This window comes from Rhea pennata, chromosome 7, assembly GCF_028389875.1.
Source record: "Rhea pennata isolate bPtePen1 chromosome 7, bPtePen1.pri, whole genome shotgun sequence".
NCBI classification, from domain to species: Eukaryota; Metazoa; Chordata; class Aves; order Rheiformes; family Rheidae; genus Rhea; species Rhea pennata.
Genome location: NC_084669.1, coordinates 4,102,994 through 4,128,685, shown reverse-complemented (window position 1 = coordinate 4,128,685; position 25,692 = coordinate 4,102,994). Strand labels below are relative to the sequence as shown.

The window sequence follows — 25,692 nt, the reverse complement described above, 5'->3', positions numbered from 1 at the left end:
CAAAACTCAGGGAAGAGATTCTGCAGCTACCTAAAGAGGATTGGCTGTGTTTTGTTTGCCTTCAGACAGCCTAGATGTGTATTTGTTTATATCCTTAGCAGTCAATCACTTTAATTTTAGAATTGCACTAAATTTCCTGAAGTGCAACTTTTGAGTAATTGTCGTGAAATACTATGCTACTTTTTAAAGGAAGAGGGAAAGCAAAGCAGCTGATAGTGAATTCTTTACCCATTAAATAGGCTAAATGAAATCTTTCAGCAGTTATCTTCTTTTTTTTCTTGGAGATGGAACTAATTATTTATAAGCAGATGCTGTTTGTTTACAAAGCTATTACTTTGTCACTGGCAAATTATCTTGGTTTTGAATGACTTTTTAATACAATAATTAGTTGCTGCAGAGACAAATAATTGACTGCTTTTAGCAAAGAATGAAAGCTGTTGATGATTGTCAGTAAAAATGTTATGATTAATGCAAATGAATGTATTTCAGACCTGTTCATCCTAACAGTTAATACTTTTGAATCCCCAGAGTTACATCTTTCTTTACCTCTGAAAAAGTAAAAATGATTTAAATACATAAACAAATATGTTGCTGTATTTATAAAGTTTACTTTGAACAGTTCAGTGATCTATCAATTTTGCTGACAAACAATTTCTTAAAGTGGTGTTTCTGGAGTCCTTAATTTTTTAAAAGTACCCTGTCTTATTTCACCACTACCAACCTTTAAATAGCATTGGCCTCTTCTTATGCCTTCTTCATATGTACCTATTAATCTATCTCATTCCTCTTTAAACCTATTACATTTTTTTAATCCTTTTTGCAGACCTTCCTTTGGATTCCCTCCAAATTATCCACTCTCATATGTAGGGAGAGGTGAGCTGTATGGTGCTGGAAAGAAAATTGTGCATGAGAGACAGCAGACGTAGAGATGAGTTTCAGACGCAGGAATGCAAGAGGGAGCTGGGCCAGAAAGTGCAATACATGAGAATGTGTAAGGTCAGCCTTGCTATGTGGAGCAGAAACCTGGGCCACCAGAGGATGGAAATTTTAAAGAGCTCAGCTCTACCCGAGAGTGATGAGAGGACATGGGTGAAGAGAAGCACAAGGAGATCGGAGAATAAAAGTAGCATCAGAGGCAGAAAAGATGTGGCAGCAAGATATAAGCAGTTTGGACATACTGTGAGGATGGAAGACGTCAGAGCAAATGAAGGATTTGGTTCCCAGGATAGAGAACGAGCAGCTGGAAAGAAAGCCTGGGTAGACCTGTTACAGGAACGCGCGTAGGGTTTCGTCCAGAGTCCTCTGATCCTCTCAGCTCGTCAGGATTGAGCAATTCCAAGGAAGCACCTATCCTGCCAGGATTTTGGAAGAAGTTTGTGATTTAAAATTTGGCCAAATTAGCTAAGTGAGGTAGATGAAAGCTTCCTTAATGCCTGGCCTCCCTCATACTTTTGAAATAATGGTTTTGCCTGGTAGGGGTTTTTTACCAAAACGGTCACTATAATAGCGTGAACTCAGAGTCACAGTATAACGCATTATTGCCACAAAGGATGCGTAAAGCAGAAGGGACGGACCCGTGACGTGGGCAGTGCCGCAGCTGCAGCGTGTGGAAGGCGTCACTCATTCAGCCAACTCTGAGCAGATAAAACAGATAAAACTTTCACAGCTGCTTTTCAGGTGTACAGGCTATCATAGGAGAGGTACATTTGCTTGGGAAATGTCTGCAAGATCAGTCCCAGGCTTTGCATTAATTTTGTAAATGTTACCTAGCCTGTTGCTTCAGGGTGTAACCTGTTTGTTGCAATGGCTAGAAGAGGTTTTTTGCCTGCTGTGTGCAGCAGTATATGATTTGCTAGATGAATTATGGGTCTTGGGAGGGGGGACACCTTTCTCGGTGACAATGATTTGGCACTTCAGAAGGCAGTATGTGAGCCGTGCAGTGAGCAATGTGGAGTAGTACGGCCCTTCATAGATTTGCTTGTGAGTGCTTTTAGAGGTTGCATTGACATCTAAGGCAGGAGATTTAATCACTATATTTTCCTCTTGTATAGTGTAACTGCAGAAATTCCCGACTTAGGTAAGTATCCAGTCTCCTCCTGAAGCAAATAAGATTTGGAGGTGGAGATGTTCTGAGGCCAGTGAGTTTCATGGTTTAATCTTACATCATGCAAAAAAAATAGTAATTTGTTACTGATGTTGAATTTGTTACAACTGTCCTCTTATGCTCAGGAGAAAGGGAGAATGAATTGTTAATCTACCTTCTCTCCATCAGTCATATATGTATGTGTCAGTATACTATGTCCTTTCTAAAGGAGTCCTTGTACATATGACCCTGTGATTAAAGTCTAAACAAATTCTATTAACAAGAATGGCCAATATCCAGTACTTCTGAAAACCATTCTTTTTTATCTCCTTAAAAATGAACTTGGTGAGATTTTCGAAGACCCACTTGTCATTCAGTCTCTTTGAAAATTAATGTAGCTTCAACACTTAGTTGGTATGTGAACTTTTGAGATCTTCCTCAGATGCCTGGGTTCAGGTCTCTGGAGTCAGCAGTGTGGACTTCTAGAGTATGACCCAGCTTTTTGAGAGGACTCCTGGAAAGCTGTAGTGCTTGACTAAGAGACACTGTGGCAGTAACAGAGCGGCAAATTATGATTTGTTTCCTTTTAGCTCTGAATAAGAATTTTATTTGATTAAGATCGTGCTCATGTTCCCGAATTTTCTCAGCACCCTGCTTTGTCTTCCACAGCCTAGCTTCCTCTTCCAGGTTTGATGCCAGCATGCACAGGTTAATAGGAGAGATACCAGATTTCTCATAACTGCCAAACCTGTTCTTCCTTGCTACCTTCTCTCACTCATTTCTGCTCATTTCCCCCTGCCCCTATATTTCAAACCTATCTTCTGCAAGCTGTTCCTTCTTCTGCTTGTGTATGACTTACAGGCATTTGCTTCTGGAGTCTTGCTGCAGCTGCTTGATTATCTCTCACCTGTCATCTTTATAAATAGGTAGAGTCTTTAGCTAGGTTGTTCTGTTGTTGTGGTATTTCTTCTTACATTACTATGAGTTCACTAATAGTTATTTAACAACTACTTCTGAATCTGAACTGTTCACCTCTGAATCTTATTTTTTATCTCCTCCCAAAGTATGTTTAACTTCTCCAGTTATCTGGCCACTATGTATTTTCATAGCGTATTTCTAAGTTTGTTTTGCTAAACTGTTATTTAGCATAGGACATTTCTGCGTCACGGATGCATTTTAGATTTGTAGTAGCCCCAAGCAGGCTCTGGGCAGGCCAGCCCAGGGAACGTTTTGTGGGCCGACCAAGTAGTGGGAGAACGTCACATTGCCTCCTAGTCAGCACTGAGTGAGGGAGCTGAAGATTTTGTTATATTCCTTTGTCCTCCTCACAGACTGCTTTGTAGTCTATGCCAGATTTACCCACTGTTTATGCAGATTGATGAGGTCTAGCACTGATCTCTTGCTGTAAAACTCTTAATCATTTTAACTGATTTTTAGATGTTGTCTCTCTTTTACTTGGGCAGGCAAAAGAGGCTGTCTAAAAGTCTACTCTTTTCTTCTATTTTGACCTTGAAACTAAGCAAGTCGTTTCTACTTTTGACCCTTACGATTGGCTTCCTCTTGGCTTTGCTCTGCCTGGTTCTGACATTTGAGGTATATATTTTGCAAACTTATTTCTTAGGTACATCTGAAACTTTTCCAGCGAGTCATCTAGCACAGCGAGTGTCTGTTGAACTCTCGGGAGCTATGATGGATTCATCCCCTGATATTGTTTGCAGGAGCACTCTGTGCTGGTACAGTTAAGGTGCCAGCAGATGGCACTCAATATACCTTGTATTTCCTGAGCTGTGAAGGACTGGTGAAACTTGTTGCATCGTGTGCATTTGTCACCCTTGTGCAATTCTTAAGAGCTACCGTTCGCCTGATTAGAAACAGCACATTCTACTACCTTCCTAAAGTTGAGAGGTCAGAATTTAATGTCTTTTTTTTGTCTTCTCATGCCTCGCATGTAAACATTACTGTGTTTTATATGAGGCAACATGTTAGACAGGAGTGGCATGAAGAAAAAGCAGCTTGCTGAAAAATGATGTTCAGGAGTTTTCCAGACTTTGCAGCTGAAAGAAGAGTTTTCCTGAGCAGAAACATTCTACCTCCAGCACCGCTGGCCCTTGCAGAGGACATTAACCAAATGTTAGCCCTCCCCAGGCAGGGAGGAGAGCATTACTGCCCGAGTTTTGTGCTTTTACTTTATTGTTTGGTCATGAGTAGATAACTTTCTGATACTGTTATTTTTGCTTGTTTCTGAGACAGCATTAGAGTGCTGACAGATATACACTGAAACACATTAGTAAGTGCACACGAATGCAAAGAGTCAAATAGCACGAGAGATCGTAAGTGCATAGCAGACTTCCTTTAAAATTAAAAAACCTCTGAAGAAGCAGAAGCGAGATAAAAAGACAGTTCTGGAAATCTCGTAAGCAGAGCTCTTCCAAATCCTTTTGAAGTTGGTGTTGGGACAGTTGCCACGTTCAGACTGTTACCTTTTCCAGGGTTTAGTTTTCTGCCATCCGTGCCGGAGGCTGCCCGCTCTGGGAAGGGGTGGCTCTCGGCTCCCGTGTTAGAAACGGCTTTCACTGTGGCCGGGTGGCCGAAGGTGGGAACTCTGAAGTTCAGCCGTGTACTGTGTCCTTAGCTCTTTCTGCCGTTTGCAGGACAGTGTGAATTTAAGAAGGAATGACGGCTTTGAGTCTATATCCCAGGGATATTTTTTCTTCCTCCTGGTGTCACAACCTTTACGTTGTCTAAAACAGCAGTTTTTGTTTCATGTGCCCAAAGGCTACCCATAAAGGTTGGCAAGGGCAGTTGGTTAAGTCTGCACAAGGTCAGTCAGGATGTCTAATAATTGTCCTAACACTTTACCTGTTATGGAACAATAATGAGAGTTTTTTCATTATTTTCGGGTGAGTGAACCTGGCAGATGCTGACAGCCAGCAGATGTGTAAAGTTCGAGGTGATTTGTAAGGGACCGGCTCATCTGACGCACAGTAATTGCATTGTGGGACATTGTCACTCAGCGTCTTGTCCCGGTCTGTCAAAATGAGGTAAAGGTCAGTTCAAAGAACTGGCATAGCATAAGGGACAAGTTTGCAGCCAAAACTAAAAAAGCAAAACAAAACTAACTTTGATATGCCCTCTATACGCATTCTCAGAGTAGGCGTGAAGCTGGAGGTGGACTCCTGGTTCTAGATTTAGGGATTGCTTTGGTATGGTGTAATTTTTGGCCTGGAAATTTCTTTTGTAGCTTGCTCCTTTGTTTCCCTACCCATGACACCTTACGGGCTCCCCATGCAGTTAGTCACCTTTGCAAAATACAGTGTTTGCAGGAGTGCATGGGCAGCACACGGCGGCAGAAGTTTTCTTTAACCTGCTGCCTGCTGCTGTGCAGACTCAGCAAGTCCCCTCGGAGAGGGGCTCTGAGAAGTTTCGAAGTTTCTTTTGCAGCAAAGAGCTTTAGTTGAATTTGCAGTTTGTCACACTCCTAAAGGTTAGAAGCTGTTCTCGCCTGAAAGCTTAGCCGTGAGCACGCAAGCTGAGTTCCCTAGTTCCTGTGCACAGCTTGCGGACAGGAGAGGCCGTGTTGGAAATGTAGCAGATATGTCTAAGAGCAAACCCTGGGAGAAAGCACCTGGGAGTGGAGAGCAAAAGGCAGCCTCCAAATGTCTACTGGTACCTGGAAAATATAGAATCCCTGCGGTATGGAGTGAGGGGAGCGAAGTTCTTGTTTGTGCACTTGGCTTGTGCACAAATCAAGATTGATTTCTGGTGCTTCTGGAGTTTGGCTGGAAGCTTTATCACAGCCATGAAATATGGAAGTCGGCGGAAGCCCTGGCTGCCTGGGTTTCCTGGGTGTGCCTGTGCTGCTACGATGTAGATGCCAATAAATCGGTGATGCACCGGAGGTTGTGCTAAAATGTTTGTTCTATATTGCATCTGTTGTTACTAGGGGGAGGGCTCCACGTTCTTCTCTCTTTTATCGTATAAGACATCACATTACAAATTTTCCACTTCTAACGTTGTCCATGCTTGCTAGCACTAGAAATTGCAGTAACTTGCTCTGCATCAGCTCCTTAAACTTTTAACCACTGGTTGCCAAGTCAGTCCCATTAGACTCACCAGCTTAGTGGCAGCAACCTTAAGCATAGTATGGACTTGCTTTGCAAAGCATTTTGTGTCCGTTAGACACCTTCTGGCTTGCAGTTCTGCCCTGGGCAAAACCTGACCATGAAAACTGAAGGAGAGTTTTGCTATTGACACTAGTGGAGCCAGGATTTCCCCCACGTAGAACTACGGCAAAAAGCTCTCCCTGGTTGCTTAAGCTCTCAGTTAATAGTTTGCCGGTGAGTGCTGGCCTGCAGGCTCTACACATCTTCCCTGGCATGGGCGTCGAGGGACGGACTCCTCCCCACACATGTGTAGTCGTAGACCTACCGCTGAGCGGGGCTGTGTCAGGCAGGCATGTGGCAGAGAGTTAGCAGAGGTTTCCTTAGAAACTCTGTCTTTGAAGGAAAAGGTGGGTTTTCAAAGAAAATGTATTTCTGTAGAAATAAATCTTGTCATTTTGGAAAGTCTGGAGCATTTGTTGTTTCTTTGTTGGTCTGTTTTCATATTTAGTTTTCCAGAATATTTCTGAGAGTTATTTTCACCAAAATGTTCCAGGCAAAGAACTCCCATTCTCTGACAGATTTGGCTTAACTGTGTTAAGAATTTACCAGGTTTGTTCTGTTGAAGATGGTAACTGCTGATGGGCACTGCATGAGGCAGTACCGCATGTGTTCTAGCAGCTCCTACTCTGGTCGTGTACTTCAGCAGAAGTGTCATTATTTTTCAGCTTAACTTCTGAAAAGGGAGTTAAATTTGAAGCATGGAAAGCCCTATTCTTTGCTTCCACAAAGCTGACCTGCGAGGGCACGTTTATTTGCATATGCAACTTGACTAGTTAGCGTTGTTCCTCAATTCATTTTATTGACCTTTAAGAAGAGAGAGAGCAGATTCTTATTCAACAGATGTCTGCTTCTAAATGGTCATGAATCATGGGATTTTTGCTAACCATGTGAAGCTACAATTTGTGTTTTAAATAAGATTTACTTTAACCACGGCACGCATGACTAAAGTTTGTTACGTATCTAGACTACATTGCTTTGCTTTTTAAGTACAGCTGAAGCCGTGTTTCGAATAACAGATGTGGAATACTGTCATCTCACTGTCGCACCAATTGTTCATTGTTCTGAGAAGGTCACATCATAATTCATTAGCAGTAATTATTCCCTGGGTACACCCTGCACTTCTTCACTCAATTGCTTCATTAACTTGTGAGTGAATCGCACATTCACCGCTCCAATCAATGAAGATATATTTATAATGTACAAGTGGATGCTATTAGTTACAATATATTAACTGCCTAATTTAAAATAGAAGAGCTATCTTTATGAAGGGCAATTAACCACTAAGTGTAATTGATAATTCACATACCTATGATTAGGAAAGACAAATAATAAGAAAGAAATGAATCACCTGTGTTATTGAAGAAGACATTGACATGCAGTTTTAATGCGTAGAAGGGGCTTGCTGGATTGGGACCAGATTTCTAAGAATTCTTTGATGGAAAGTTCTATATCAGATGCATTATCTTTAGCTGGCTTTGATGTTTATACATCTTCCAGCTTCCCTGGAAGAACCCATTTATTTTATTGTCTTGAGAATCAATGCAGAGGGCTTTCTAATAGAAAAGCCCCTTTTCATCCTAAGACAAATAAATTTAATAATATCTTGATAAGAATTTATGGGCTTAGGTCCAAATTTAGCTAGGCAGATAAACCCTTTTAACTCAGGTCAAAGTCTTCAATATAATTATGTAAAAATTCACACTAAAATTGACAGGAGTTAGGCGTTTGAATATACTTGAGGAGCTGACTGACAATCCCTTTTACAAAGATTTAAAAAAAAATTGTGATGCATTTTCAATGCATCTGTGGTTTTCGTGGCCACTTTGAGATTCTTTGGTTCTCTGAAGGATTAAAAACCCATCCCTGGAGAACAGACCACTCTGTGACCTCTCCAGGAGATCACAACAACTTTGTGAATCTCAAGTCATTAGTTGCTGCAAGAAACCAGTTCTAGTTTGGGACTGTGAAATGATTCTAGTAAAACCGCAGTGAAGAATAATTACAGCTAATATTTTGTTTTCATGTAGTAGTACTGGCTAGCTGAGGTAGTTAACGTTTTCGTCTGTAGATTTTGAAGCATTGTGCTGTATGTGCTTTTAATGTTCTCATTTATGGGCAGGGAAACTAAGTCACTCAGAAGCAGAGGGACTTGCACGAGGCTGCACAGTTCTGATCTAAAGGAGTTGTTTCCTTGGCTCTAGACACTTGAGGCTATGTTTGCTTTTCTTCTCTTGAGAAGTCAAAAATGCTTATCTGTAAATATTTATTAATAAAAGTGCCCTATTTTTCAGGATTACCCGACAAATAATAGCAGAGGTGTTTTATGAGAGACTAAATGATAAATGTGACTGAAGGCACCCCTGTGTTGATAAAAGCATCATTCTTGCAAGAGGGTGCAGCTAGCTGGCCTCTTCTCTGGTGTCTACAGAAGTGCAAAACCTTACAGTTGCTTCTCCTGCATGAGTGCTGATTGCTGTAGCAGGTGATCAGTAAGTGGAAAGGTGAAAATCCTAGCTAATAGCTAGTGGTATCATGCTAGCTTTTGTGCTCATGGCTGTGCTGTGCCTTCAATTCATGTGTTCATACATCTGTGAGCAAGATTAAAAATAAAGAACTGGATTTGAGGGTTTTTTTTAGTGTGTGGAGGGAATGTGTGCCTGATAGGCATGTATATCCTTGGGATCATGTGCATAGCCTATGCTGCCATGCTCAAGTTAGCTGTCTGCCCCAGAAGGGCAGGTATTGCTGTAGCTGGGGCTCTGCACATGAGCATTGCTGTTGGAGTACCCACAATGTATCAATATATTGAGGGGTGTCTTGGTCATAATAAGGAATTCTGCTCCTGGTGTGGTACCCCATCTTTGCATTTTCATTGTAATTATCTAAGTTAACTGTCGGCTTCTGGTTTTCTTGGAAAATACTCTGTATTCTTGTGGTACAGCATTAAATGTAAATAATATTAGAATAGTTAAAAAACATGTTGAAGTTAATACAAATATGTTTTTATGTTCTTCGTCTTGCATATGTGATAGCTTTTTGAGGACAGCAAAGCTGATGAGCCCAGCTCCTTATCTGTGTCAAGTTAACCCCTCTGCTGCTTTTGTACAACAGGATCAAAGCGTCTGGTCTGAAGTTGCGGTTCTGCACGAATGAAACACAAGCAACCCGGGAGAAGTTTGTGAAGAAGCTCCAGGGCTTAGGTTTTGACATCTCAGTGGATGAAGTCACTGCCCCAGCACCAGCAGCCTGTCGTGTGTTAAAGGAGCGCAACCTGAGGCCACACTTGCTTGTACACAACGGTGGGAAAACACTGCAGCAGAGTTTGGGACTCATGCAGGGGACAGCCCACAAAGATGTGGGCATTTGGGATGGACAAGTCACTTCACAGAGCTCTGTGAGGGGAATAACTCCCAGCTGTTATTGTCCTACAGGGGAAAATTCTTAACTCTACTCTGCCTAGTTATGAAACCATGGAATAAATGTTAGTGGTATGGCCTGAATAAGTGAGATCTCATTTATCATAGTGGTATTAATGAATGTGCCTGGAGCTTGTAGGCAGGTGGAATAACTTGACAAAGAAGCACAGCCAGGGAGACTTTTATTTTTTTTTAATGAACTTTTTTTGAACTATGTATAATAGTGGTGGAAGTAAATAGCCTACAAACTTCCCCACTTGCACACTAGCTCGGGGCAATTTTCCTAGTTGTTTCCTCATAGGAGCATGTCGTCTCTCCATCTGCCACAGAGCCTTCTTCTGAGTTAGGGAGTGAGAAGCCAAGAAGCCAACCTGTGTGAGTCCCGATTCACCCAGTTCTGTAATATGGGCATTTGGCAGTCTGTCCTAAGCCCTTTTTCTTGTTAGGACAACCCCAGTTCTGCTGGGAATCAGCAAGCTGCACAGTGTGTCCAAGAGAGAAACTAGAAAGATAGATATGCACTTATACAGGACATTACAGAAACCGTTGTCCTTATCCCTCAGTCCTTTCAGCACAAGGTAGAACAACCATCTCTTCAGCTGCTGCCACTCTTTCACTACCCTTATCTTTATTTTCACAGAGAAACTCTAATGCTTTTGCTGCTGAAACACTGTATGTTTCAGGTATCCAAGAGAGCTAATGCCTGCCTGGAGACACAGCTGAATACCTACCTGATTTTGTCATTTGAAAAGCCTCTCTAGCAATTAGATCAGCAGCTGGCTTTTACTGAGTATTTTCAAACAAATGAAGATTGTTAGATTTATTATCACTTCCTATCCAGAAATACTTCTTCAATGAAGATATATTTTGTTCCTTTCTGCCCCTCAGCTTTTTCCAAGTCTAAGGGAGACAGAAGATATGGAAGCAGACTTCCTTGTAAGGCAATCTGTGGACTGAGACAGGGACTATGATTGCATCTATGTGATCATGAAGCCTCTGATCATAACCACATCCTTCTCCTGGCTTATATACAGCTCACTCTTTCTTTGATCTACCTGCACAAAGTCCATATGCAGTCATCTCCTCACCCTTCCCCTGTGCTGCAGCCTCTCTCAACTCTTTATTTTCATGATAGAGTTTTTTAGGTTTAGTGTTTTCTTCTGAAGAGGATGAGCACTAAGAAAGGAAGTGATTCCTGCCCTGGCAGGAATGTTTTCATTAACCTAATTGAGAGTTTGCCTCAGATCTAGATGCCCAGGTGTAACAAGCTGCTGTGAAGTGGGTGGTGGGAGTTAAGGAAGGGGACAAAATGGTTTGGTTTTCCTCTTCATGGTAAGATGGATAAATAGCAGAACCCAATCAGGAACAGAAGAGGGTAAAGAACAGCTGATTCAGACTTGGTTGGGTGTGTGTGTTTCTGGTGGTGGGTGAAGGGAAATACAAATCTAAGAAAACCATAAATTCCAACTGGATTTGAAAAGATGAGAGGTTTGTGATTTTTTTGTCCCCTCTTTCTTTAGATGTTGTCCCTGAATTTGCTGAGATTGATAAAGCAAACCCAAACTGCGTGGTAATTGGAGATGCAGCAGACAACTTTTCCTATGCAAACCTTAATGAAGCTTTCAGAGTTCTGATTGGGTTGGAGAATCCTGTTTTGATATCTCTTGGAAGAGGGTGAGTTAAGCGCTATTGGTTTCTTCCTCTAGTTTGTATGTTTTTACATAGTAGGTATATTTAATTTCCTCTAGTGTCTTTGTACTTAACAGAGGCCAGATATCAGTGTGGATGTTCATACTACTCACTTTTACTCTGTGTATCTAGATTGGAAGGCTGGTATGCTTATCTGTCAATGGGTCATTCAGTTGTTTGGTCCACCTATCCCAAGTCACTTATTTGTAGTCTTCCACTGGATATAAGGGGAAACTCGCTGATGAAGCTGAAATAGATACCTAAAAGAAGGTGTTTCCCTTGAATGGGCTGTGGAAAGGTAGTGGCTGAGAAGACCGAAGGGTGGAGCCCCATGTGTACTGAGAAATGGCTAGACTGCTATGTACAACTAAGACCTGCAAAAGCAGCTGTGATTTTGCATTGTCAGTTTAAGATAGTTTAATGCCTATATGAATATTTAAGGTTAACTTGACCACCTCTTCTCATAGGCAGAAGAAATCCAGTCATGGAATTTGAATGCTTTCCTGAAACCAATTCAGTTAGATGTAGTCTGAGATTTTAAAAAGCAGGTTAGTAATGCCAACACTGAATAATGACAGAATGTCTTGAAGGAGTCATTCTTACCTGTTACGCAACGTATGGGCTTAAAAAAAAGTATGCATGATTAGCCTGAGAAACTGTAGTGACAACTTTTTTTCAGTGGTTCAGCAGACCATGATGGGCATGAAAACCCTTCTAAGCTAATGGATTATTGATTTAGCAGAGTAGAATTTACCAGTGGGAAGGAACAGTTAAATCCGTTGTGCTGCCACACCTGACACTCGTGACACTCACCTGGCACTCTGATTCTACAAGATGGGCAAAAAATCCTTACAATTTTTAAGTTACGAGGATAAAGAGAAAATGTTAGGAGCCAACAGCAAAATGACTAACAGATAGAAAATAAGAGTTCTGTGTTATGTAACAGCATTTGTCAAAACGAAGTACAGAATCAACCTTTAAGATTTGCATCCTGAGCAATGCAACAATGCCCTTGTAGTTTGGACATATATAAGTGTTTATTTAGTCATTCATTAATGTAGACAATTCTAAAACAGAATCACCATAATTTCTAGAAGGATTATTTTCTAAAAGAACAGTAGCCCACGTCTGGATTCTCTGAGCTCAGATTTCATGATGAGAGCGCTTTTTATGATCAAACATTTGGATACTGTGAGTGTGAGTTCTGCAGAAATTGCTGAATGAATTAGATAATGATAGATAAGTAGGTAGATAATTTCTCAGACCCTTAAGAGGGGAGATTATAAGTTGGATGAATCTTGCTTATATAACAGGGGAAGCATCATTGATGCAAAAGGCCGTATGCAAAAAAACAGCCACGAGCTCACTCTGTTGCTCATGTGCAAAACTCATGTAATTGATAGGACCTTACAGCGCACATACCTTGAGCAAGCAGGTTGATTTCTGTTAAAGTTTTAGTTCATTCCATAGAAAACGAAAGTGTCAGAGGCACTGAAGCAGAATGCCCTCCTCCTGAAAATGGAGTGATTTACATTTAGCATCTGTTTTGGGCTGAGAGTGGGAATTGGCTTTGTAATTTCTTCTGTCATGCCACTGTCAGAAAATTAAGCTGTTTACGCTAGACTATAGAAGGTTAATGGCTGTTCTAGCAAAGGTCAAGTGGTCATTTTAAAGGGAGGCTGTGCTGAATAATGGAAAATGGCAGAAGGATAAGGCATAAAATCTTAACTGACTGCTCATCCTACATTTTTTCTGACATACAGAAACCTGTGTTTACCCTAATCAGAGAGCTTTGAAGACTTGTGTTAACGTGAATTGCTATTCCAGAAAAGCAGCATAAAGATTCCAAATTATTTTGAGCTTCATGGCAATACGAACACTTTTTTTGTTTTTTAGAAGGAACAGAATTTAGCTTGGAAGGTATTCTCGGCCATGGTGTCTGAGGGAGACCCTGTCAGGGCAGCTTAAGTGATGCCCTGGCTTCCTTCATGTAGGAGACTGGCGAGGAGCGATAGCAAACTGTGTAGTGTCTCCTTCCAGATGCCTGAAGGTGGCATTATAGCTGCTGGTCAGTGCCAGCCCTGGCCTCATAACTGCCAAGGGCTCTCCATCACTGGCTGAAAGCAAGGACAACGTAACTGCTGTCCTTCATGAGATGCTAGTGCGCTCTCATTGCCGAGGTAAAAAAGTGGGGCCAAATTCGTCCCCGTACGAGCTAGCTGAAGTCCCTTGGAGTCGGTGGAATTGTGTCCCAGGTGCCAGATGGGCATCTGATCTGCAACCTGAAATATTTTCCTCAGCATTGCACGGTCCTGAGCCTGTCCTTTACTTAATTCCCTGTGTTAAATTAAGGCTCTGGAGTTTCTGATGACTTGACTTTTTGTTGCAGCCATATGGACATATATATATGCACAGAAATAGGGTTTCTTTATGTTTAACTGCCAACATTTTCATTTCATTGGAACTTTATCACTTTCATTTCCAGACGCTATTATAAAGAAACCGATGGTCTGAAACTTGATGTTGGAGCATATATGAAGGCTTTAGAGGTATTTTATAGCTTGCATTATGCTTACTCGCTCTGTGCACCTTGTTAAAAAGTAACTGGTATAAATAAGGGTCATTGTCTATAATTACTCACCTTGGTGTAGGAGGTTTCCACAAATGAAATTCATTTGCTACATTCTGAGGATAGGTGGATTGATTTTATTCTGATTGTAATTTTTTTGTGTATTTGAAATGCGAACTTTACCATTGTTGTTCCTGTATTGGAAGTGGAGCCTGTGAAGGAAAGTCAGAAAGTGCAGATACGGAATATTGTCCGTATCTGAGCCAAACTGAAGGTCTGTTTTATGTTTGGCATGGTGTTACTAACACCGCTCTTCCCATAACAGTTTACAGCATGAGGCCCTTATCCAGCAAGATACCTGAGTGCAGTCCTGTTAAAATATGTGCAGAACTGGAACCTGATAGATAAGCCAGCCTGAAAGTGAGAGGAGAGAGCCATTATGCTCCATTTTATAGACTTGCAGAGAAAAAATCAAGTACAGAGTGGACGTGGAGAATAAAGCAAAGTAGGGGGGCTATGTGGTCACAGAGACTGTGGATATAACATATGCTTGCAGCATATTTGTATTGATGTGAGGTTTGGGGAGAGTTTTCACCTCCCAAATAAAAAAATTGGGCTTCTGGCTGTCTAGGAACAATCCAGAAAAAATCTTATATCAACCAGTGTTGATACTTAGTTGCAGGAGAATATCCTGCTCAGACTGATCACTTAAGGCATAAAAACATGGTAGATGATTGGAGAAACTATATGCATCTTTAAGTTCATCCAATACTTTTTGTTAGTTCATGAAGGATATTTGTTATTTCTGTAAGAGTAATACCAATGCAGAAATAAGTGATACTGGAATCGAGTCTGAAGACTTCTCTCATGATGGAAAAAAGTAACAGGCTTTTAACCTGAGATGTTTCAGGAGGACTTTCTCTCCTGCCAGAGAGCATTAAACACTCTTCTTATCCAAACTCTCTGATAGTCACCTTCATCTGCTAATCCATTTTGTTATTTAAGAGCATCAATCAATAATCACATACATTTTATACAATTGGCTGGGGTTGTGGAGTTGAACAAATCCTTTTCTGATCTATACAAGATTATTTGTGTGCGTCTCTCTCTCCTTTTTTTTTTTCCAGTATGCTTGTGATATTCAAGCTGAGGTAGTCGGAAAACCAGCAAAAATGTTTTTTGAGTCAGCCTTAGCAGAACTGGGAGTTCAGCCACAGCAGGTAAGGTTTCTGATACAGTGACAATTGGATATGCTTACGTGTTTTTTTGTCATTCACTGTCTTTCACAGAATCTCACAGAAGGGGCTGAAGGGAATGTAGCTACGAGGACATGGTGAAGTCTGGGGGAGTATTCAAAGATTTTTTTCAGGAAGCATTTTATTGTATGTACTGCAGAAAAATACTTATATTCAGGATCATCCTATGAATTATTATTAAAAAAAAAATTGTGGAAAAATATTTTGGAGTGAGAAAAATACTTAACCATGCCATTGGATAACATGAAGCAGTCCAAAGAGGACTGACTGTCAAGAGGGTAACTGCTAGCAGGTGGGGATCTACTGAATTTCTTTGTTTTCTTTAGGGCTCATTTTGACCATCTGCTGTTTCCCTTTGCGTTCTCTCTCTGTATTCTGATTTGGACCATCCATACCTCTGCCCCTTTTAGTGTCTTTCATCCCTTCATTCTCAAATGTAGTCTCTTCTTTTACCTATGCTCTTGTCATGCCTTCTTTTTCGGCTTCCTCTCAAATCACATTGTTCAAAAGAAAAGATGCATGTCCTTAATGCTGAAATTTTGAACTCCAAAAACTATTTGCCAATCACAAGATAGTGACAGAGATATTTTCTGGAAAAATGGACACACTTCCATGTTCTCCGGAGCAGATCAGTTCTTAATACTGCTACTCCTAAATACTCCTTGCATGCTACTAAAACAATCCTCTTACACAGTTTAAAAGACACTTGCTGATGGGGCTTTTGATCTTTTACCCATTTTAATGAACTTTTTGCTGGAGATGTCATGGGTCTTTCTGGTACTTGTTAAATTTTGCTATGCATAAATAGGAGCCACAAATTGCTCACATGTACTACTGTGAATTTTATTTATTTGAGGGCAAGAAAACAGCACAAAAGAATAAAAGCAAGGTATCCCCGAGGAATTATGGAAATTGTGCCAGACAAAATGACAGGTGCCCCTAAAGACTGGCAGTGCACTTAGAGATTGAAGGCTGCAGCATGATGGAATTGCAGCTATAATGTTATTTTCTTTGGTGTCACTTTTGTTCTTTTTTTTTTTTTTTTTTCTTTCTAGTACAGCTCCTAAAGGGAAGGTCGGAAGTAAGATATTTTCTAATTTAGGTGAATGGGAAGTGGTGACTGACCTGAAAACTCCTCTTGTGTTACTGGCTTCATCATGCTTTTCAGAAACACTCTGAGGGTGTGATACTCCCTGCTTACTTACCAGGGCCTGTTTTCCCCTCTCTGTAGCTGTGCCCATGTCCTCTTTATTGATTTGTTGTTTATGTCACGCAGGCCTAAGGATGAATATGAAATGACTAGCAGACAGCAGTGAATTACAGGGTAGTAATTCCATCAAGGGGGCTGTGTGACATCGTAAACAACACGAGAGCGAAGTCTGGGGGGCTCGTACGGTCCCCAGAACCTGGAGATGAAATTATGGCCCTGTAATTCAGCATGTGTTTGGGTTTTCTTTATTATAGAATGGGGAGATGGAAAAGATCTGGTAGGCCATCTAATCCACCTCCTTCCCATTGCAGCAGTGTTCCTTGCTGCACGTTTATTAATGTTTTGTCTAAAGTAGTTTTAAGTGTGCCAAACAACTGCACTTTAAATACCTTAGGGAGAGTATTCACAGACAAGTAGATTTTACACGGGCAGAAAGCATTTTCTGAGATTCATCTGAACGTTTCCCTTAACATCTCCTTATTTCTAATTTTTCTCCAGGCAATAACCAAAATAATTGCTGTCCTTCCTGGGTACTTCTCCTTCCAGTTATTTGTAGACTTGTCATCACCACAGTAGTTGTCTCTTACTAGAACTCTCTGTTCAGCTCTCAGTAACTTCCCGTGTGGTTCAGTTGCTCTGCACCCTAATGCACTGTGTTGCTCTTTTCTGTACTCTCTGCAGTTTGTCAATATTTTCCCCATAACAAGCTAGCTCAACCCGAACGTAATATTCCAGGTACAGCCACAGCAATTGCTCAATCCATTCATCCAATCAAAAAATCTATTTCAGAAACAAAATGGCATTTAAAGAAAAAGTATCTAGGGGGAGAGAGGGGAAAAAAAAAAAAAAGAAACACCTTAGCCCTTGGATTCCAGCTTCCTAAATCAAACACAAGAAGATTTGTGTTTTCTTTCTGCTTATACCAAACCTGAACACTTTGCAGGAGTAGAAGGGAAGAGGTCTTTTGAGGGATTTTTTTTTTCTGTCTTTATGGCTACTGCATAGTGGAGTTACTGGCGCTTTTCCTATAGTAGTGTAGTGAGGTTCTCCTCCAACTTTGCTTTGCCCAGCTTGTGTAGCATAGCACTGAGAATATGTCAGCCTCTGACATTGCAGAGAATATTATTATGGAGTTACGTTTCTACACTGGGCTGTGACAGGACACCGCAACTCATGTCTCAGGAATTTTGCTCAGAAAATTTGAACAGATGATTTAATGTGTCGCCAAGCTAGCAAAAGAAAATTCCAGAGGGTGGGCTTGTTGGAGTGGTTCCCGCTGACTTCAGGAGAATTTGCTTTGGATATAGAAAAGCAGTAATAGTCCCTGGCAGAAATTGTTATTTATTCCCTCTACTCTTTGCCAGCTTTTCAATGCTTCTAGCAGCTATAGCTTTGTATTTTAAGAGAAGTATTTTTTACAGATAGTTTCTAGCATTAAAGGCCATCCGTTAATTGTAGTAATAGATCTAGTCTGTAGGTATATATATATATATTTTTTTTTGTATTCAGAGAGCATCAGGATGAAGGGCGTATGAGCTTAACAAGGAGGTAAACAGGACCACAACATTACAGCATCACGTGACTAGTCAGTACTTTTAACTATGGAAAAGCATTACATACTGCTGTAGTTAAAAAACAGATCATTGTGCACAGGAGGAACAAAGTACAGCAGAGTGAACTACCTTAATTCTAACATATTTTCCTAACTTGAGCGTTTGACCTTGCACCTTTAATGTTCTTTTGAGACAGATTTGCAGGGTTTTTTTTAGTTAATTGCACATAAAAAATGAAAGTATTTGCAATACAGTAAGTTCTACAGTTAGTTACCCACTGCGTTCTGTTTTAGTCTCCCTTCTGAAAGAGCTATGCTTGTCGTCTTGTAATGACAAGATGAGGACTGGTTTTACTTGCCTGTCTTTTTTGAAAAATGCTTGCTAATAATTTATTCCACCTGTGGAATTCATTTAACCCATACTGTCATTAAATCATTTTTGATGAGCTGTTCCTTTGAAAACATACTACAATTTTCTTTTACCTTATTTTTAATGAAAAATACTTTTTAAATAAATCTATTTTACCACAGTAATGCTAGACAGTGGCAAATTTTAAATTTCTCAAGCTGCTTTAATCAATAAAGTTATCACCAGTCATTTCCCTTGATAACTGCTTCTTACTGAGACCCTGACTGTACCTTCTGCTGCTGAGATGTTTTCAACCTGCACTTAGAATAGAAGGAACTCCCTGAAGTCCAATTTTCATTTTAACCTTTCCTCAGCAGCCTAGAAATAACAGATTGCTAGTATTACTTTAATAGATTGGAAACTTAAACCTCTTAGAGGTAACCAGACCTGTCTTATGATTCAGTAATATAGCAAAGAATAACACATCTTAAAGGTTACTGAAATACCTTATTCATATGTTTTAAGGCAGCTGTAACAGTGGGTGATTTTTACAGCTTTACAATAAAACCTAAATAATGTTAAGGTTCCAATAGTTTTATACAATCATAAAAGGTTCTATCTATAGCAAATTGTCCTGCTTTAATGGGAGTTATGGCAGGTCATACTGGAGCACATAAAGTACCGGTAGTTAACCAGTTCCCGTTTGTGCCACCTGCAGACCTCAGGCGAGAGCTGGCGGTGCACAGGCGCGGAGGAGAGCCGCTCCAGGGAGGGCAGGCGGGCTGCCGCTGCGCCTGGCAGAGTGAAGATTTTGGGTGTAAGGTTTATTTCCATATATCCTTGACACATCTAACATGATTAGTGTTATTAAGCCTACAGCAAAAGTCTGCTAAGGCATAAATGTTTGTCTCTAGAAAGGTTTGCTCTGTTAAATATTCTGCTGAAGTTAGTGCACTTCCTTCTGTGCATCTTAATGTTTGCGTCCTCTTTAGACTTCAGCCTCTGAAGTACTGTACGTGAGCTTTTCTTCGTAAATAGTTCCTTGCAGAAACAGTATATCTGAGTAATATATAATATAGTTGTCATTTTGCCTCATTCATTTTCTTACTCAGTAATTCTTCCTCTGATAAAACATTTTTCTGTGATTTTTAGTGACGACTGAAACTCTTTGCACAGAGCAAGTACATGGAGCTCCTGTTCATCACCCTACCAGCATCTTTTAAGCCTTACTAGTATTGGCTGCTTTTGTGGGTAAGAGATATCAGCCCATGCTTTGGATCTGTGGCCAAAGAGAATGCCAAGAAGATTGCTGGCTGTGGTGGCGATTTCTGTGTCGCAGACTTCCAGCCAGAAGGGATTATACTGTGCCCTCGTACCTTCAATTCTTCCACGTCATACGTTCATCTCCTTCACTACCAGTTTTACTCACCACTGATGTAGGTTGAGTTCAGTTAGACTATTCAACAGCAGTGGGTTCGCTTAGTTTTGGTGCATGCCTACAACCACACGCCATCTCTCACTGGTAGTAGCATACTGCACAATTTAGGAAAATATAAATCGTGCCCATCTTAGTTCTTTGAGGATTCATCTTAAAACTGGAGAGAGTACCTCACGGCTTTTTTGCCCTTTTTAGTAAATTTTAGCTGTTTTTTTTTAATAGCTTTCACAGAATAATTGAACAGATTAATGGTCCGTGTTCTTGTGTAAAATGTGAACGCAAATGGAGATCTTTTAATCCTTGCTTTCAGTGGGTGTGTGACCTTTCAGTTTTATATCTCTCTCTCTTCTTACCATATTGCAGTCAGAGAGGAAGTTAAACCCAGGTTTGACAGGTAGAGTTTTTTTATTTCCCTTGACAGTGCACCTTTTGACCTCTATCTTCTTGCCAATGATTTTTTAAATCCTAAATGATTTGGGAATAATTGGTCCTCCTTTAGTGATTATTGCCCTTCACCGATAGTAAATCTGTGAAATCCCCAGGGGCTGGAGTACATTTTTGTATGCGTATGCCACAAGCTGGCCTGGATAGGCATCGCTGCTCATGTGCAGCTGCACATGCAGAGCTGACTGTCTTCTTGCAGGAAAACTTGTCTGTGCAGGCTAAAATACAGCACCGGTGAGCAAACTTCTCACTGGCACTCTTGACTCCTTGGTAAGCCTCCCAACTCTGCGTGTCCTCTTTTTCAGAGGAAATCCCTTTTCAGGGGGTTGAGACCCCAGGGCTGAAATTATGTTGATTTCAGAAATCAGACCTGAAACACTAGCCCCTCGGACTGCTGCCTGTTCGAGAGGAGAGGGCTGAGGCAGCACACACAAGTGAGAGAAGACCAGTGCGTTCCTGTAGGGTCTCCTGTGGGCTCTCTTTGGGGTCCCGTAGGCCCGCTTTCCCGCTTGGGTCGAAGAGGTTCATGCTGCCTGGGGGCACTGGTGATCTGAGAAGGTGTTAGGGGGAATGAAGGAGTTTTAAGAGAAGAACGAATGAGAGACTTCTAACGCCTGTGGTTGTGAGGTGTTTGAGAGGGGACTGAATGAGAAAGAAGGGACTCCAGCCCTGTTCTGTTTTCAGGTGTGTGTTTCGGAGTGGCTAGCCAACCTCAAGGTGAGAGTTGGGAAGGAGATGGCCGTCTTACTCAGAACTTGGCGTATCTCAGCATCGTTGAATGCAGCCTGGCACCCTGCTTTGTTTTGGTCGCCCTTCTGGAAATGATTTGGAGGGAGATTGGTAGTAGCAGTTAGCTCGGAGGGGGATGCCCGGTTCTCTGATGCTCTGCGTGTATCGGTGGGGTTCTTGTTCTCTCCATCTGTGTACACGTACTTGAGCCTGTCATTTTTCCCCATTTCAGAATAGCTTGTTTACAGGAGAAGTCAGGAAAGGTAAACTCCCTACAGGGGAAAACATCTTTCTAGGAGCATGTATGTGTCCACTGAGCAGAGTGGGTAAGGAAAATAATCCAATAATCAAAGGATGAAAAAGACTGATCCTTCCATCCTGTGGCGGCCTTGAGGCAGTTTGTGAGCAGACAGCTAGAAGGGCAGAGCATCCTGGCCCATGGCCTCCTGCTGCTCCTTCCCTATGGGTGTGATTTCCCCAGTTCTAAGCACCGTCCTGCAGGTTTTTCACCTCTTTGCTCCCTCCTAAAAGTAGCTCTCAAAGTGTGATCACAGCAGTGACAGCCCTAGGCAGGCTGAGGCAAGGCTGGGCATATATAAACCTTCCAAAGTTAACTACTTCAGCGCAGAACCAGGTGAATGAGCCTTGACTTCAGGGGACAGCCTCTTATATCTGTAACCTGAGGGGCAGTGATAGTCTCTCGCAGGAACAGTATGTAAGAACAACATGAATGGTGAACTGGCCTGGTAACTACTGTATACAAGCTTGCACACTGGGCCTAATGGGTTGACCAAAAAAGAATTTGCTTTTTACTGGCTGAAACCGCTCCCAGATATGCATGTGTGTAGTTCAGCCTGGTTCATGAGTGCTCTTACAAAACTTGTTCAGCTGGGGCTTTAGGTATATCCTGAGATTTCCTTTATGTGCTCTGTAGCAAGTGGGAGAGGATTCTGTTGTAATTAGATGGATTACTTAATAAAGATAGCTTTGGAGCTTTGATATTTTTAAACTTCAATATATTTGATTTAGTCCTGGCCAGCTAACTGCTTAGAGAGTGGGAACTGTACCTCATGCTGAAGTACAGGTGACACTGAAGAAAGACTAACAAAGTCAAATCCCTAAAGGTCCCAGGAAGTAATTAACAGTTGGATTCAATCCAGTGGGATTCTTTACAGTGCGCTGATAGTCCAGGAATGAGTTACTATTAATTATGCGAGAAAGCAAATTTGGAATCGCTGTTGATGAAACAGAATGGTGTGAGGGAGAGCATGGCCATCCCCGGTCCCGCTCTGCATGGCAGTGCCAAAGAGTGGTGAGGAAGAGCCCCAAACCTGTCGTTGCTGTTGGCGAGGCTCAGAGCTGAGCTTGCTGCTTCCGACTGCACGGCCGTGGGATTGGTGAGGGGGTGGCAGCTCGGGCTCGGCCACCAAGCCAGTACAGTGCCTCTGCCCCGGGGGAGCTCCTTGCCTTGCAAAGAGTACAGGAGTTAAAAAGGTCCTTTGTCTTACAAGGCCTTGTATCCTTGGGGTGGAAGGAAGAGGAAGAGGGGGTGCACGTGTGTGTGTGTGTGCACGCACGCACAGAACTTCACTGAGTGCAGCAAGGGGAAGGAGTACCCAGGTAATGTCTTGCCTTGGATGCCACAGAGTTTTGCTGCTGGACCATAGTGACAGGACAGGTTGATGCAGGGATAAGTGGCAAATCATGATTGCTTATTGGGTGGGGTACGTTCATGTAGGGAAGTAACCCAAAGCAAAGTTGTTTAAAGAAAAAGGACGCAACAAGAACTGTGACTGAATGCTGAAACCAGACAAAGCCAAGTAAAAATCAGGTTCAGATGCGTTTTCTAACAATGAACAATTCTTGTTGTTAAACTACATCACGTAACTTGTCTGTTGCTGTCCACAGATCATAACTGGATGCTTTTTTGCAGAGTATCCATCAGCAAACATAGCTTGTATCTTACTAAAATTCAAGCTGTTAGGCTCATTAAGAGGGATGTCTTAAAGAAAATCAGTGGACTATGTTATAAAGGAGGCTAGATTAGATGATCTAATGATTTTGCCTTCAGCTTCTCAGAATTTGCAAAGTAAATTATTGTTTTTCAAGTTCCTGTGGTCAGTGGACCATGGGTAAACCGTATCACTTTCAGCCTGGGGAAAATGGACCTACCCTATTCAGCCATGGGCTTGTTCTGTTGAGACAGACAGCTTCCCATGACGTCTGCGTGATGATCTTCCTTCCTGCACAGAAGGGCTGAGAGCGGAGGAACCTGTAGGGTTGCGAAAGGCAAGGCTCTCCAGTGCCTGGGGCCAGTGATCTCGTGTGGTTGTATGCCATGTTAGAGAGATGTTTCCATGTGAAGGCAAATGAAGAAGAGGCTTTTATGTTGGCCAGAAGTGGTGACTGGATTGGTGCCTACCACAGAGAAGTTCTATATTTTTTTTCCTCAAAAGCTGTGGCCAGCTGTATGAAAAAGCTCAGAATTCCTTTCAGACGGCTGTTATTAGAGAAGCCGATCTCTGTTTCCACTGTGTGTCTCATTCCCATGACCTCTTTGACAAGAGCCTATTTATCAGTTCACCACAGATGGAAAATGCTAGGTTGACTTTCTGTACGTGCCAGCAGAGTCCCCCTTGATGCTGTTCTTAGTAACCCGGTTGCCATCTAAGGCAGTCCTGGGCTGGCTGCAGACCAGGCCCATATCTGGGACAAAGACCCGTAATAACAGACACTAGAAAAAATACAGGACAGAGAACTTGAAAGAAGAATAGAAGAGCAATTTCTTTAGTATGAGAAGAAACAACTTGTTTAGCAACTCCATGGGTCTGATGTGCAAATACGAAAATTATTGCTGATCGAAAGTGCCTGGAAGGGACAGAAATTTAGGCAAGGTTTTCTTCCTAACAGCAAGAGTTGTAAAATACCATCGTTGTGAAAGCCTAGCAGTGAAGTTTATAAAGTAGGAGGCTAATTCAGCAAGGTGAAGATCAAGTAGTTCGAGATGTAGCTAATTAATATGTTTCAGCTAAAATTCAACTTTGATATGAAACATGCAAAATCACACTTTAAAATCTGATAGATAAATTAGGTTACATCTTTTTGAAGTTGATATACACTTTTAAGTACAGCCTCTGTTCTCCTGAGAATTATCCAGAGTTTCTTAGGAATATTGAAAGCTGATTCTTTTTTTCTTATTAATTGAAGATTATTGTTTTATGTTGAAATTATGAAGTGAAAGTCCACAGCCATTTTTAAATTTGAAGAGTAAGTTAATTGTTTTTAATGCAGCTGAGAGTAACCATTTGAAAATTTTTACAGATACAGTTATCAGTGAGAAAGACCCTTTGGTTGATGCACTTTGATTTAACAAAGATTTTTAACAGAGATAGGAAGTCTGAAGTGAACATGCACAATACATATTTTTGTCAGATAGACAAATCTCTTTAGCAAAATCAGAAGGTCTTTTCTCAGTTATGTTTCCTTTGTAATCTACTCAATTTAGCTTATTAATATTTGCATAGACTTAAGGTGGCCAAAATGCAGACCTTGTTAGGCCTGTACATATCATGCCACATTATGTAAAAATAAATAAATTAGAATTTACAGTGCCAGAAGACCTTCTGAATTTCTGTATTTTCCTGAGAGTTGGTTGGGATCAAGCTTTGCAAAGCTGTACATTTTGGTGATCACAAATGTAAGCATTTGACCAGCTTTTAGAATATAAATTTTAAGGAAGTTTTTAAAATGTTAACCTTAATTTAAACTGCTTGGAGCATAACATAAATGCATGGTTAGAAACATAATAGGACTAACTTCATAAAACTGAACATTTTCTTTGAACTAGGTGCCAAATCACTTTGATTTTTGTGATTGATTACAAATTGTACGGATGTATACTGCACTATCATATAGCTCAAGGAGGCATAGCATGAGTTATGTTCAAGGTAGGATGACTTTTAATCAATATGACGACATTATTATCTTGTTTAATTTGTCTGATGGCAGTATTAAACATCAAATCAAGCTGTTTATTATGTCAAAGAAGTATGAATTATGACAGAAATAAAATTCACTTGACACCAGTTTTTCTGTATTTCATTACTTTGACAGACCATCATGATTGGAGATGATATTGTGAATGATGTAGGAGGCGCCCAGCAGTGCGGTATGCGAGCCGTGCAAGTACGGACAGGGAAGTACAGGTCAGTTCAAATTATACAGCCTGCACTCCGCATGGGTAATCGTGGAAAGAGGAGAAATAACTCTAGATAATGATTTTTGTGCTTACCTTTCTCTCAGACTACACTGTGTTCTGATTTTTTTTTTTTTTTTTTAACACCACGTTAATTTCTAAAAGAAAAGGAATTATAGTTTGGAGCCTACGGGAGTCTCTGAATAGTGCTTTAAAATGAGTACCTCAGACCTGATTTTTCCCATGTCTTTCCAGATCTTTCCCTGTTGGTGGGACAGATTTGCCAACAATTTACACTTCCATTTGTTGTCTGAACAAACACTTTATGCAGCAGTTAGGCTCTAATCAGGTAGTTGATGACATTTTTATTTGCAAAAAGCATTTTAGAAAAACACTGTGAATGGGAAAGTGACAGGAATTGGGAGGCCTGTTGCCTTTGATCTTTTTAAAGAAATCTTTTCTAATAAATTACTGTTGTAATTTCTTCATGACATTTAGTGCTCAGAGCTGATATGTTTCTTGGTCTTGCTTTTCTATGGCTGAATGTGAATGTTCTGTATTTGATATAAGATGTGTCTGAAGCTTCTAGCAAGGTTAAA

The 25,692-nt window shown here is 41.0% G+C and overlaps 1 protein-coding gene across 9 annotated transcripts in view; it reads left to right on the top strand.

The window, feature by feature from the left end:
* Nucleotides 1-25,692, top strand: part of LHPP (phospholysine phosphohistidine inorganic pyrophosphate phosphatase) — a 107,143-nt gene that overhangs the window by 7,701 nt on the left and 73,750 nt on the right. For 5 of the 9 annotated variants that reach the window (XM_062580720.1, XM_062580725.1, XM_062580723.1 and 2 more), the window contains exons 2-7: nt 9,358-9,545; nt 11,183-11,336; nt 13,837-13,900; nt 15,048-15,140; nt 19,006-19,104; nt 25,012-25,103. In XM_062580720.1, coding sequence (XP_062436704.1) covers nt 9,358-9,545; nt 11,183-11,336; nt 13,837-13,900; nt 15,048-15,140; nt 19,006-19,104; nt 25,012-25,103 — 690 coding nt within the window. Of the gene's footprint in view, nt 1-9,357; nt 9,546-11,182; nt 11,337-13,836; nt 13,901-15,047; nt 15,141-19,005; nt 19,105-19,439; nt 19,539-25,011; nt 25,104-25,692 lie in introns of those variants that run through there. The other 4 variants (XM_062580727.1, XM_062580728.1, XM_062580724.1 and 1 more) reach the window with 4 other exon arrangements.